Genomic DNA, 13,461 nt, shown 5'->3' on the forward strand with positions numbered 1-13,461 from the left:
TGCTCTGCAACACCTTTCTCTTCGAAACCCATAGTTTCATTTCCTTCAAATTCTACTTTTGTTACATCTCTCTCCCTTCCTTCCTCCTTTTTCAAATAGCACTTGTTAATGTACTTGTTTATAAATGTCTTCCTTCATTAGAATATAGTTTCCATGACAGCAGGGCCAAGAACATTGTTCAAGGGTTGCAGAGAAAGTACAGCATGTAAAGTGTGTGTGAGGTGTTTGCCTCACATATGACTCACCTGAGTTCAATCCCTGGCAGCACATGTGGTGCCCTGAGCACTATGAGGAATGATCTCTGTGCAAAGAGCCAGGAATAAGCCCTGAGCGTTGACAGATGTGCCCCCAAAAAACCAAAAAGAAAAAGGAGAAAAAAAAAAAAGAAAGAACTTTGTTTACTGAATCTCTAGAGCTTGGAGTAGTACCTGGTCCCAGTAGACCCTTACACATTGTTATTAAAATTTATAATTTTTGCCAAGAGCATGAGAGTAAAAGTTCTTTATATAGTATATGTAGGAGAAAGAAATGTTAAAAGACTTTGAAAAATTAGATGTCTTTTCTGTGATTCTAAAATTAATAGAGGTCATATAATTAATTATTCTGAGAATATCTTATATTTTCAGATAATTCTGAGAATCTCTATAGATAATTCATCTCTGAAGATAATTCATTAAAATGAAGATAAAATAACATATATGCTTAATCTTCTAAAGAATAGGGTGGAGGGTGGTGTAGATAAATCGAAGTGCTGGAGCACATGCTTGGCATAGGGGAACCCTGGTTTGATCCCTGAATACTGCCAGGTATGCCACACAAATAAAAAATATAAGCCAAGCAAAGTAGGGAATGTGTTGGAATAAGATTCTTAGCTTCAAGAACTCTTAAGAGTTTCAAGGTATGTTCTTGATATACTTAGCTGATATATTTATCTTATAAATAGGTAAATAAGACTTTCAATTGTAAAGTAACATGACAAAGTAGTTCAGGAAGCTTAAGGAGACTGAGAAATTCTTTTCCTTCTTTATGTTTTGCTTTTGAGCTACAAGCAGCACTGCTCAGGCCTTACTCTGTGGATCAACTGTGGTGCTGGGGATCAAACAGGGTCAGCCATGTGCAAGACAAGATTCTTACTTGTCCCATAGATGACTTTTGTTTTGTTTTGTTTTTGGGTCACACTTGGTATACTCAGGAGGTACTCCTGGCTCTGCACTCAGGAATCATTCCTAATGAGCTCTTGGGACCATATGGAATGCCAGGGATCAACTCAAGTTGGCTGTGTGCAAGACACACTTCTCACCTGCTGTTCTATCTCTTGGCCACAATAGACTACTTTTTACTAGTGATCTTAAACATGCATAGCATGGGGGTGGGGGTAGATTGTGAATGGGAGGTTGTGGAAGAAATAGGTTGAGCCTATGTTTATTTTTATTCATTTTTTCATTGTGGGCCATACCCAGCGATGCTCAGGGGGTACTCCTGGCTCTGCACTCAGGAATTAATTACTCCTGGCAGTGCTCGAGAAATCATATGGGATGCTGGGGATTGAACCTGGGTCAGCTGCATGCTAGGCAAATAAATGCCCTCCCTGTTGAACTATCACTTCGGCCCTGAGCAAAAGTTTTTCGTTTTCTTTTTTAATTTTTATTAGTGAAACACCATGAGGTACAGTTGTAGACTTACAAATTTTTGTGCTTGGGTTTCAATTATGCAATGATCGAGTACCCATCCCTCCACCAGTGCCCATCCTCCACCACCACTGATCCCAGTATCCCTCCCTCCCCACCCCCCTCCCTGCATCCCACCCTGGCTCCGTGGCAGGGCATTCCCTTTGGTTCTCTCTCTCCTTGTGGGTGCTGTGGTTTGCAAAAGAGGCATTGAGTGGCAATCATGTTCGGTCTATAGTCTACTTTCAGCATGCATCTCCCATCCTGGGAGGATCCTTCCAACACCCTTTATTTGGTGCTCCCTTCTCTATCTGAGCTGCCTTTTCCCTTAGTGTGTGTGCCTGAGCAAAAGTTTTGATGCAGGAACCAAGGTTCAATTCTTGGTATCACACTGAGTCCATCAGAAGCCCCTGAGCATCCTCAGGTATTACACAGCTCCCCCTTGCCTCCCTCCTCTAACCCTCCTCCCCAACTCCCCCCAACCAAACAAAAATTTGTTGGTTTAAAAAGCAACCTTAAAATTTTTGAGCTTAAACTTCTGTAATTTAAAGAAACAAACTGTCTCACAAAGTACTAACAGAAATAATGTAGTTTTTTCCCCTCCATATCTCCACTTCCAACATGACCAAAAAAAAAAAAAAAAGAAGAAACAATGGGGGAATCAAAAAGGGCTGTGGCCACCTGCAGCCCATCCGCTGCACCAACTGCACCCGATGTGTGCCCAAGGATAAGGCTATCAAGAAGTTTGTCATTAGAAACATTGTGGAGGCCGCAGCAGTGAGCGATATTTCCGAAGCCAGCGTTCTCGACAGCTGCAAGGACCGAACACCCCCACCGAGGTTCAGACCTGCGGGTTCTGCCCCAAGACCTCCACCGAAACCCATGTAAGGCAACCACTGACCTTAAGGATTGAAGACAAACTCCTTTCAAGGAAAATAAAGTGTAAATTATATATATATATATATATATAAAGTACTTTGTTTCAACGACAAGTTTCAATGACATTTGCAAGCTGCATAATTTAACTTATTTAATGTCTGGTGAGTTACTTCTACCATTTAACTTTAAAACCATCTACTTTTATGGAAATTGCTAGTTTGAGAGAAAAATGGAATACCTCCACTTATACTTACCTTTTTAATGTTCTCATCTCTCAGCTCTATTTCCATCCTGGGTAGTGAAGTCGCTTCGTATAATGCTGCTTAGTGAATCAAACTGGATTGATGCTTTAGCTAAAAGTATTCAACAAGATGACTTAGCAGAAAACATAAAAATTTACGTATATATATATTTTTGGTAAGCAATGTTTTTCTAACAGAATAAATTAGGGTCTCTAAATCCGGTCAAGGTGAATTTCAGTCTAAGCGCGTCCTCCCGTGTAAGGACGGGCTTTTGAACTTTTCTTGCCACATATGACACTCCTCCAGCCCAATCGCTCTCCACACCTGGGGCTCCCCTCTACCCCCACAGCCCACTCGCCAATTCAGGCCCATTCACACAGCCCTAAAGCTGAGCTGGGGGAAGTCTTTTTACTGGCTTCGGGAAAACACGGAGGTTTTCTCCAGGTCCCCTTCTTGTTTGAACACTCTCATCATCTTTTGCCTCTGCAGAGCCAGATTGATCAATTTTGCTTAATTTATATGCCGATCGAAGCATACACATTAAAAATCATTTAAATCATGTATATTTTGGCCAATAAATGCAGCAGCCCTTTGAAAACTACCAAATTAAACCACCTTAACTACGAGAGGCTGAGTTCCTGACAGGGCTAATTCCCTTAAATACTGTAGTTTGTAGGAACCCCAGGGTTAGCAACTCACTGTCAACTCAGCCCTTTTAAGTTAAAACAAACCAACCTACCCCTAAGGTCTAGTTCACGGCCTTTCTGGGCTTTCCCGCCCCGCCCTCTTCCCCCGGGGGCCCTGAAATGTGTTGATGTGTGGCGTTTGCATTTATAAAGAAATCCCGATGGCTAAGACGTTGTGTCCTCAGTGAAACTCATTTTCACTCCACTCGTTAAACTGTGGGCTTTTTTCCCCTTCTTTTTAAAAAATTTATATTTTTAATGGAATCACCGGGAGGTAGAGCATTGCAAATTTGCGCATGATAGCGTTTCAGGCGTACAAGGTTCCAACACCCATCCCTCCACCAGTGCAATTTCCCAGCACCAATGTCCAATGTCCTCAGTTTCCCTCCCACCTCTTGATTTTTTTTTTTTTTTGCTTCTGAAAACAGTTTTTGAGATTGAGAAAGCGCCACGAAGATAAATGATACAGAAGAGAGCGTAAGGAGAATCTTGTCAGGAGACCAAGCAGCTAACACCTAGTTCTATTTCTAGGGGTCAAGTCAAACACGAGGGGCGAACGAAAAGGAGTGTTCCAAGTTTCCCTCCTTTGAATTTTCCTTGAACGTCGCCTTCACTGCGCCTGAAGCTCACGGGCTTAAGCCCCACGCGGCGCCCCCTCCTCAGCCCCGGGTAGACGCAAAAGCCCGCAGCTGTGCGGCTTGGGGGCGCAGGTGGCGCGGCCGCCGCAGCCCGCAGAGAAAACAAGTCCCAGGAAGTGACTTCCGGGAGGCGGAGGGAGGGGCGGCCCACTTCCGGTCGGGGCCCCCGGCGGCCGCTCTTGCGCAGGCGCGGCTCGTACGGCCCTGGCTTTTCTCCCGCCCCTCCCCCCTCCCTCCTCCAGTCGGAGGGGGTCCCGAGGTGACAGCGGCTGCGGGTCCAGCAGGAGGAGAAATGGACCGGGGGAAGGCCGGGCGACGGCGATCTTCACCGGGTGAGAAAGGGTTGCTCGAGGGCTGAGCAGAGAGAGGCTCCGACTGCGGCCTCAAGCGGGGGGCAGGGGGGAGGTCGGCGGCCCCGGGTTCTGCGGTCCGGAGGAGCTGGGAGGGCTCGGGGCGGAGGGGACGATGAGGAGGCGGGGGAGGGAAGGGAGCCGAGGGGCGAGCACAATGCAAGATCCCGGGTCACCCTTGCGAGTCCGAGGTCCTGGCCGAGCTGTCTTCGAGGCCTGGCCTCTCTATAGCCCGGCACCCCTCTCCTCCTCCTCCTCCAGTCCTCTCCCTCCTCTTCCTCTCCCTCCTCCTCCACACTCTTCTCTTCCAATCTTTCTCCACCACCTCTACCTCATCCTGCCCCCCTCCTCCTGCCCCCCTTCTTCTCCTCCCCTTCTCCTCCTCCTCCCCTTCTTCTCCTCCCCCTTCCCCCCTCCTACTCCTCTCTTCCTCCTGCCCCTCCCCTTCTCCCCCTCCTCCACTTCACCTCCCCCCTCACCTCTAGTCGCCACGACGACGACCCTGCATCTTCCAGGCCGGATTGACTCTCTCCTGCCACGCCTTCCTCATTTCCAGCAATGCCCCAACTCCATTTCCAGCTTGCTTCCTTTTCTTCTAGTATTTATTTTATTTTTCTGGGGGACTTGGCATCTTTCTGCCACCCCGTCCGCGTGCAGGAAACAGGTAGCAGCGGGCAGCGGAGAAGGCGAGGAGGTGGGAGCCTGCTCCCTGCCTGACACTTAAGTTCTTTTTTTATTTTAAAATTTTATTTTTTAAAAGTTGTTCATAATAGTTTATTGCGTTCGATATTCCAGCACCAATCCCACCACCCTTACACCATTACACTTTCCCACTGCCGTTATTTCGAATTTTCCCACCACCACCACCTAAGCCTGCTCCAAAGGCAGATCCTAAATGATTTGTTTTGTATTGCTTGTTATGAATAATCTGCTTAAAAAAAAATCCAAAAAGGTTTCCATAGAGGAAAGTGACACTTGAGTTCTCTCTCTTTTTTTTTTTTTGGCGCATCATTTGGGCGATGCACAGGGATTCCTGCTGACTTTGCACTCTCGAATTACTCCTGGTGGTGCTCTGGGGACCATATGGCATGCTGGGAATCGAACCCGGGTCAGCCTAGTGCAAAGCAAACGCCCTACCCGCTGGATTGTCGCGCCAGCCCAGACACTTGAGTTCTTGATCACTTCTGCGCCCCTCTGTGCTTTGTCCTGAGCAGGCCCCCTTAAATAACCAGTTTCTTTCCCGGCTCTCTCTCTACATGCAGTTGCTTCTAAAAGTGGTTTGAAACATCGAACAAAAGATCCCAAGCCTTGTTCTTTTTAAAATTAAAAAAAAAAATAAATAGTGCTTTTTATTCTCAGTGTAGTTTGGTTTTGGCGATTGCTTTGTGGTTTTCAGTTTTAGGTACTCCATTCTTGGAAGCACAGAAATACGATCATTAGACAGGAGATGGAACTCCCCCAGGTCAACAGATTTTTTGGCAAACGTGTTTTCTATCGAAGATTTCCCTCAATTGGGTTTAGCCCCATGGCCAATTAGAAAGAGGAGAGAACTAGGACTGTTTAAAAACCTTACAATTCAGTATACACAAACAGCACTCAATAAATCAGTGATTTCGTTTTATTTCTTATTGTGCCTTTTATTTTTGAGAGGCGGTCTCAACAATTTGGAATTTGTTTAGGGGTGGCCTTGTGGCAGTGCATCTCAAATTTTTTTCTGTCTGAACTGCAAAAGGAGCATGAACTTGACTCTGTAACATTGCCTGAATTAATAAGCAGTGTTATCATTTGCTGTTATGAAGACAGTATGTACTTTGAACGGATATGCTACTAAATAGATCAGGTTTGTTCAGTATATATTTAATGTGCTTATATCCTTTCTTGCCCCTAAAGTCTTTAAGCGAAAGCAACACATTAGGAAAATCACACATTGTTTATACCCCTTTCATCCGAGGGAGGAGATAGGTGGGGGTTGGGTGAGTCATTACATCACATCCTGTTGCCCAAGAAACATGTAGGTAGTGCCTGGTTGGAATTTGCATGAAAACATCCTTTGCATGTAAGAGGTCCTTCACTTCTCTGCCCACTCCTTATCTTCTTTTGTTTGTTTGTTTTGGGGAGGCACTTGACAGTACTCAGGGCTTGCTCATGGCTCTGGGCTCAAGGTCATTCCTGGTTGTTCCTGGGAGCCATATGCTGTATCTGGGATGAAACCAGGGGTACAGCACTCAGCAGACAAACCAGGACGTGGAAACCCAGCCACCACCTGTATCTTGCCGCACAGGCTTGGCTTTCAGGCATTCTTTCAGGTTAAATTCTTTAATTTAATTTAATTTAAATTCTTTATTTAATCTTAAATTCTTTAAGATTAAAATCTTGCCACAGTCTTGGGGCTGGGGCAATAGCACAGCAGGTAGGGCGTTTGCCTTGCACGTGGCCGACCCAGATTCGATTCCTAGCATCCCATATGGTCCCCCAAGCACCACCAGGAGTGATTTCCTGAGTGCAGAGCCAGGAGTAACCCCTGAGCATTGGCTGCGTGTGACGCAAAAAGAAAAAAAAGATCTTGCCACAGTCTAGAAATTGACAAAAAGCTCCCATGCTGTACAGGGTGTTCTTCCCCCCTTAACTTTTATCGAGAAAAACCCAGAAAGATGCATTAAATATATATAAATGAGTATGCCAAGAGGGTTGCCAGTTTTGCTTTATGATCTTATGAAGGGAAATTTGTCACTGTCCCCTCTCTCTCTCTCTCTCTCTTATACACACACACACACACACACACACACACACACACAGAGTCAGCAACAGGACTTTGTTTATATTGCAAATAAATTTTAAGTTTTCTTAAAACAATCTGGGCGGGCCACATGTAGGGCAAGTGCCTTACCCCATGTATTTATCTCTTTGGACCCTGTTCTTTTAAAATTAATATTTTTATTATTTTATAAGATGAATAGCCTTTTCAAAAAAGCTTTATTATTTTTTCTTATTTTTTTGGAACCATACCCTGTTGTGCTCAGGGACTTCTGACTTTGTGTTGGCAGAGCAGACCCTTGCCTCTGGCATGTATGCTTTGCATGGGCTCAGCCCATTGACTTCTGGCTCTCCCACCCATGAACAACCTTTCGTCAATAAATGCATTTTATCTTAATATACTTTTGGGGGGAGGGGCAGAAGAGTAGCCTCTGTTGGTTCAACAAGTCCCATCTCCTTTATTGGTTATACATATTCATTTCTTTATTATAGTTGATTCGTACAAGTGGTAGGAAGTACATCCTGAGAATGGAACTGTTCATTTTGTTTTGTTTTGATTTTGGTTTTTGGGTTACACCCATCAAATGCTCAGGGGTTATGGCAGGCTCTGAACTCAGGAATTACTCCTGGCAGAGCTCAGGGGACCACATGGGAAGCCAGGTTGGCCACATGCAAGTCAAGAGCCTTATCTTCTATTTCTCAGCCCCTAAAGCTGTTAATTATTTTCTTAAAAAGTAGTTATTTTAATTAAAAAAATGAATCAATTGACATATAGTTACAAAGTTGTTCATGATTGGATGTCAGTCATACAGTGTTCCAACATCCATCCTTTCACCACTAGTGTCCCCAGTTTCCCTCCCTCCAGCCTGCCTCTATGCCAGACACCTCTCTCTTTCCCTCTCTCTCCCTCCTTCCCTCCATCCCTCCCTCCCTTTCTCCCTCTCTCACTCCTTCTCTCCCCTTGAATCTGTGCAGGAACCTCTCTCAAGATGCCAGGAAAGTTCTCTGTTATTATTTCTTTGACCAACTGTTCTTCCTCTTTACCTTTCCCTCTCTGTTTGTTATTCCTATAATTTGATGATTATTTCTCTTGCTATTATCTATCAAGGATCTTATATTCTCTTTCATTTGTTTACTTTTCTCTTTTTCACTTTGTTATTGGTGATGGCTAGTATGTTGTGTTTAATATCACTGATAGGTCTTCTGCATGTTGAGTTCTGTTGTTGTGACTTGCGATTTTATTTTTTTAACTCGCTCAGTACCATTTGTATCGACTCTTTGATACCCTGGATCTGTTCATCTTTAAGTTGGTTGAATTTTTCTTCCAGTTATTGCTTTAGTCCTTGGCCTTCATATGGAACATTGATTTGAGTTCTTCGTTGGTGAGACTTAAGGGTTTATTTGCGCTCAATGATTTGACAGGACTTTTGCCCCTGTCTGCCAGTGCAAGTGAAATCCTTCGTTTCTCCATTGTTCTGAAGATTTATGGGTTGCTACTATTTGAGTTTGAGATGCCAGGTATCTGAGATCTGATCTAATTTGCTATTTTTTAGCAAACAGTGCTCTTTATATCATAGTAGTCTAACAATGACCGTGCCTTATTTCACTGGTCCTGGAGTTCAGTGTCTAAATACCTGTTTGTATAGAGGGTTAAAAATAGACATTTAAGAAAATATATGAGATTCAAAACCTTGGAATTGGTGGGGATGAAAAGGTGGTTCTAGAGGGGGTTTGAGAGGGGCTTCCTTGTTTAGGGGACCCAGAAAGAGTCTGCAGATGGCACAGAAGTCATGGGGCAGCATGGCACCCTTGATGCACTTGAAGAATGAAAGAGGCCAGCATCAGTTTTCTAGGTCCTTGGTGCCCATGCCCTCGGTTCAAGAGGGTTTTGGGAGGGACTTCGTCTGAGGACCCTAGATGGTGCTGAAGTCGTGGGTGGCTCAGTTTTTTTTCACCCCCTATTTTTAATTTTTTGACAATACCTCACCAGGCTAGGGGCTCTGCACCCTGGAACTACTTCTGGCAGTGCTTGGGGAACCATATGGGTTGCCGGGGATTGATCCCAGGCAAGTGCCGTACCTGCTGGCCTATTGCTCTGGCCTCCATATATAAATTTTTTTTTTTTTTTTTTGCTTTTTGGGTCACACCCGGCGATGCACAGGGGTTACTCCTGGCTCTGCACCCATATGGTATCCTCGCGGTGCTCAGGGTACCATATGGGATGCTGGGAATTGAACCTGGGTCTGCTGCGTGCAAGGCAAACACCCTACCCCCTGGGCTATCTCTCCAGCCCCCCATATTTTGTTTTTAAGTTACAATCTTTTTTATTTCTGTGTTTTCATTTCTGGGCTACACCTGGTGGTACTCAGTGCATACTCCTGGCAGGCTCAGTGGATCATTTGCAGTGCTGGGGAACAAATGTGGTTGGCCTTGTCCAAGGCAAGCATCCTACCAACTCTGCTATTTGCTATGGTCCTATTTTATTTTTTAGATTAATTTTTGGTGGCCTTACAGTCTATACTCAGGGGCTTCAGAGACACTTCTGGCAATACTTGGCCAGCCAGGCAGATGACTCAGTGTCTGAGGGTCCTCTTTGCTGCCAGGACCGTGTGGTGAGGGGGACCACCAGTGCCACTCTAGCAGTGATTTTAGGTTTCCAGGGCCTTACCTGCTGATGCCAGGCTAGCTGGGCACTAGGGTTACCTCTTGAGATTCAGGCAAGGCGTGGGCCCTAATCCCTGGACTCCGGTCCATGACTCCTCCCTCGTGCTCCCTTTTTAAAGTTGAGTCATCCAGGCTCAGAAAAGTTACAGCTAGTAACCTAAAATATAAATTAAGGTTGTTTGGCTTTAAAATATGAATCACTGAGTACTGTATTCTAGCAGATGGTCACAAGTAGAGGCATATGGGAAGGTTATTAAAATATACGCTGCAACAGTGGTTTTCAGCCATTTCAGCTTGTGGATCAGCACACCAATGGTTAAAAACTGCTGACTTAGAGTCACCCTTATGAAAGATGGAATAGTTTGATTAAAAACTCAAAGTTTTAGGAACAAAAATTTGTTTAAAGGAAAATACATAATTTATATATAATATTTACCTGCAACACTATGCAGCATTGCAGATGAGATTATTATGAACAAATTTGTTCTCTAAAATTACTTCTGTGAAAAATATCAAGGCACAGAATACTTGGTATGCTTCTACCTGTAGGGGGAAATCAGGGATAAGATGATAGATACAGATATTTATAAAACATAGACATTTGAATGTGTTTAAAGCATTTCTTAGAAAAATGGACAACTTTCTATTGGCTGTACTTTCCCATTGTTTTGATTATTCTTAAGAAGTATATTAAAAATTAATTTCTATTAAATACTGTGATTTACAAAGTTGTTTATTATACAGTTATTTCAAGCATTTAGTGTTCTAATACCACCAGTGTGACCTTCCCTCCACCAGTACCCTCATTTTCCCTCGAAGTCCTTGCCTTCCCCCTTAGCACAAAATAAACTTATTTTATAGTGCTTATTCCAACAAGACTTTAAGAACTGGAAAATAGAATGATCAGAAAATTAGTAAGAGCCAGTTAGTGATTACTGTATGATTTTGACCTATGTAAATAAAAAAATTAAAGTGATTCAATAAAATATAATGCCTGTTCTCATTTATATACATTTTAAACTCTGGAATATAAAGTATTACATTAAATTTTATTTTATACATGATCTCGTTATGGTAATAATCATGTCTCACCTCTCACCAATATGACTTTTCAAAGCAATTTTGTGTTCATATATTTTGGAGTTTACATGGAATAGAGCTGGAGCGATAGCACAGTGGTAGGGCGTTCGCCTTACAAGCGGCCAACATGGCCGACCCGAGTTCGATTTCTCTGCCCCTCTCGGAGAGCCCGGCAAGCTACAGAGAGTATTTGATATGCCAGACACAGTAACAACAAAGTCTCCAATGGAGACGTTACTGGGCCCGCTCGAGCAAATCGACGATCAACGGGAGGGCCTCCACAAGTAAGGCCTATATAAGTAAAATTTCCCCTTACACTTTATATAAAAACTGTGGTTTACAGAGTTGTTCATGATAAGCATTCTGTGTTCCAACACCAGTACCACCACTGTTAATCCTTTCCTCCACCATTGTCTCCAATTTTCTCAACCACCCATTAATCCATCCCCCATAGCAGCCCTCCCTTTATTTTATATTGTTATCAACAATTTGCTAACAGAAAGATCATAAATTATTATAAACTCAAACTTTTAGAGACTAAAAGTTTATCAATAATTTGCTAACAGAATGATCAAAAAATGTTTTAGAAGAAAGTGAAATTGTATCTCACAAAGGAGCCATTAAGTCCTTCTATAAGAGATTGCCAAGATGTTGTTACAAGTTAAGCCTTCTGTATATATGTATATATATATATATATTTTTTTTTTTTGCTTTTTTTGTAGCCCCAGCGATGCTCAGGGATTACTCCTGGCTCTGCACTCAGAAATTACTCCTGGTGGTGCTTGGGGGACCATATGGGATGCTGGGGATCAAACCCAGGTCGGCCACATGCAGTACCCTACCCGCTGTACTATCACTCCAGCCCAGAAGTTCAGAATTTTTAATAGGGTGATACAGTGGGAGTTAAACTTTTAACTGGGTAGTGGCTTTAGGGTATGTGCGTGACTGCTGGGGCTTCTGGAAATACAGGGAGATGGGTGAGGTACCTCATCCAATCTCTGAGAAAGTCTGGAGATTTCAGTCACGAAACTTGCATACCTGTAATTGTCAGCAGATTAATTTCTGGATGAGACTTGGTCCAAGGCAGTGGAGTTCGAGCAGGACATTTTGGAGTGTGGGAGCAATCAGCTGCAGGGGCTTGCTTTGGGTGGGCACTGGGCTGATCCGCTCCCCTTCCGGGGTTCCTTGGGTGACTCAGCCATGTAGAGGTGTCTGGAAAAAAATTGTCTTTGACTTGATTATCTCTTTTGTGATTTATTTACAAGTCTCTGGATCATGATTGGTGGATGTGCTTTACCTGGTGCCTGAGGTGATTTGTAGGAAGTGTATTTTTTGTTAAAATAAACAATTGAGAAAAAAATCTTTGCCAAAAATACTTTGTGAATTACTTTACTAATGTGAAGAACAGTTTATACAACACTGAAGGGAAAAATACCACTATCTTGTGGTATTTATTACATATTCTAGTAAATTAGAAGTTCCAGTGGAACTTGGACCGTATTTAATTTGTTCTCTTAACTGTTTTATTGCCTAGTACAGTGGTAGGCACATGATAAACTTTCAGTATTATGTGCTATTTGATGACCACAAATGGGACAAGGAGATGAGCAGACACTTTCCCAAAAAAGGTATACTGGGGGTCAACAGGCATATAAAAAAGTGCTTATCATCACTCACAGGTAAATAAAAATTAAAACAATAAGATGCCATCTCATGCCAGTGAGAATCACATATATCCAAAAGTCTGGAAACAGCTAGTTTTGGCCAGGTTGTAGTGAGAAAGGATCACTCATCCACTGTTGATGGGAATGTTGTCTGGTTCAGCCTCAATGATAAGTAATATGGAGATTTATTTTAAAAAAGAAAAGGACTAGAGTTACTATATGATTCAGTGGTACCATTTCTTGGCATCTATTCCAAAAGCACTGAAATATAAATTTGAAAGGATAGATTCACATCTATGTTTATCACTGTACTTAGTACAGTAGTCAAATATTCTAATCCAGATGACCAACTATGGATGAATGGATCGAGAAGTTGTGGTATATATACATAATGGAATACTTTGTAGTATTCCAAAGAACAAAATTTTGCAGTTTGCAGCAACACAGATGGATCTAGAGGATAGCATGCTGAGTTAAGTCAGAAGGAAAGGGATAGATAGAAAATTATCCGACTTGTGTGGGACTTAAAGATACACAGCAAGGTAGCAACAAAGATGCAAAGACAACACAACAGGAGAACTGATCCACGCAATTGAGTTGTTGGTGGTGGAGTTTGAAAAGGAGAGACATAAGATCTTCACAGGAGGGAGATAGATACACTGATGATGGCTCTGGTGTTGGAATTATGTACATGGGAAACCATTGTTTTGTTTGTTTTTGGGCCACGCAGGACTTACTCCTGACTCTGTGCTCAGGTATAATTCCTGTGGGCTCAGTGGACCATATGGGGTGCCGAGGATGGTCACCTGTGGGCAAAGCAAAGGCCCTACTCATGTT

At 43.1% G+C, this 13,461-nt stretch overlaps 2 protein-coding genes across 4 annotated transcripts in view; both read left to right on the top strand.

Moving 5' to 3' along the window:
• The first annotated feature begins 2,288 nt into the window (after positions 1 to 2,288).
• LOC130018456 (40S ribosomal protein S26-like) lies at positions 2,289 to 2,555 on the top strand. Its single transcript, XM_056109151.1, has one exon. It carries the CDS (start codon positions 2,289 to 2,291, stop codon positions 2,553 to 2,555), a length of 267 nt encoding a protein of 88 aa, XP_055965126.1.
• A 1,728-nt stretch (positions 2,556 to 4,283) lies between these two features.
• The window catches only part of SENP7 (SUMO specific peptidase 7), a 117,595-nt gene continuing 108,417 nt past the window's right edge, over positions 4,284 to 13,461 (top strand). For all 3 annotated transcript variants that reach the window (XM_056109230.1, XM_056109232.1, XM_056109231.1), the window contains exon 1: positions 4,284 to 4,444. In XM_056109230.1, the coding sequence (XP_055965205.1) occupies positions 4,405 to 4,444 (40 nt within the window). In that variant the 5' untranslated portion in view covers positions 4,284 to 4,404. The remainder of the gene's footprint in view (positions 4,445 to 13,461) is intronic.

The sequence above is a fragment of the Sorex fumeus genome, unplaced genomic scaffold (assembly GCF_029834395.1).
Source record: "Sorex fumeus unplaced genomic scaffold, SorFum_2.1 ptg000265l, whole genome shotgun sequence".
NCBI classification, from domain to species: Eukaryota; Metazoa; Chordata; class Mammalia; order Eulipotyphla; family Soricidae; genus Sorex; species Sorex fumeus.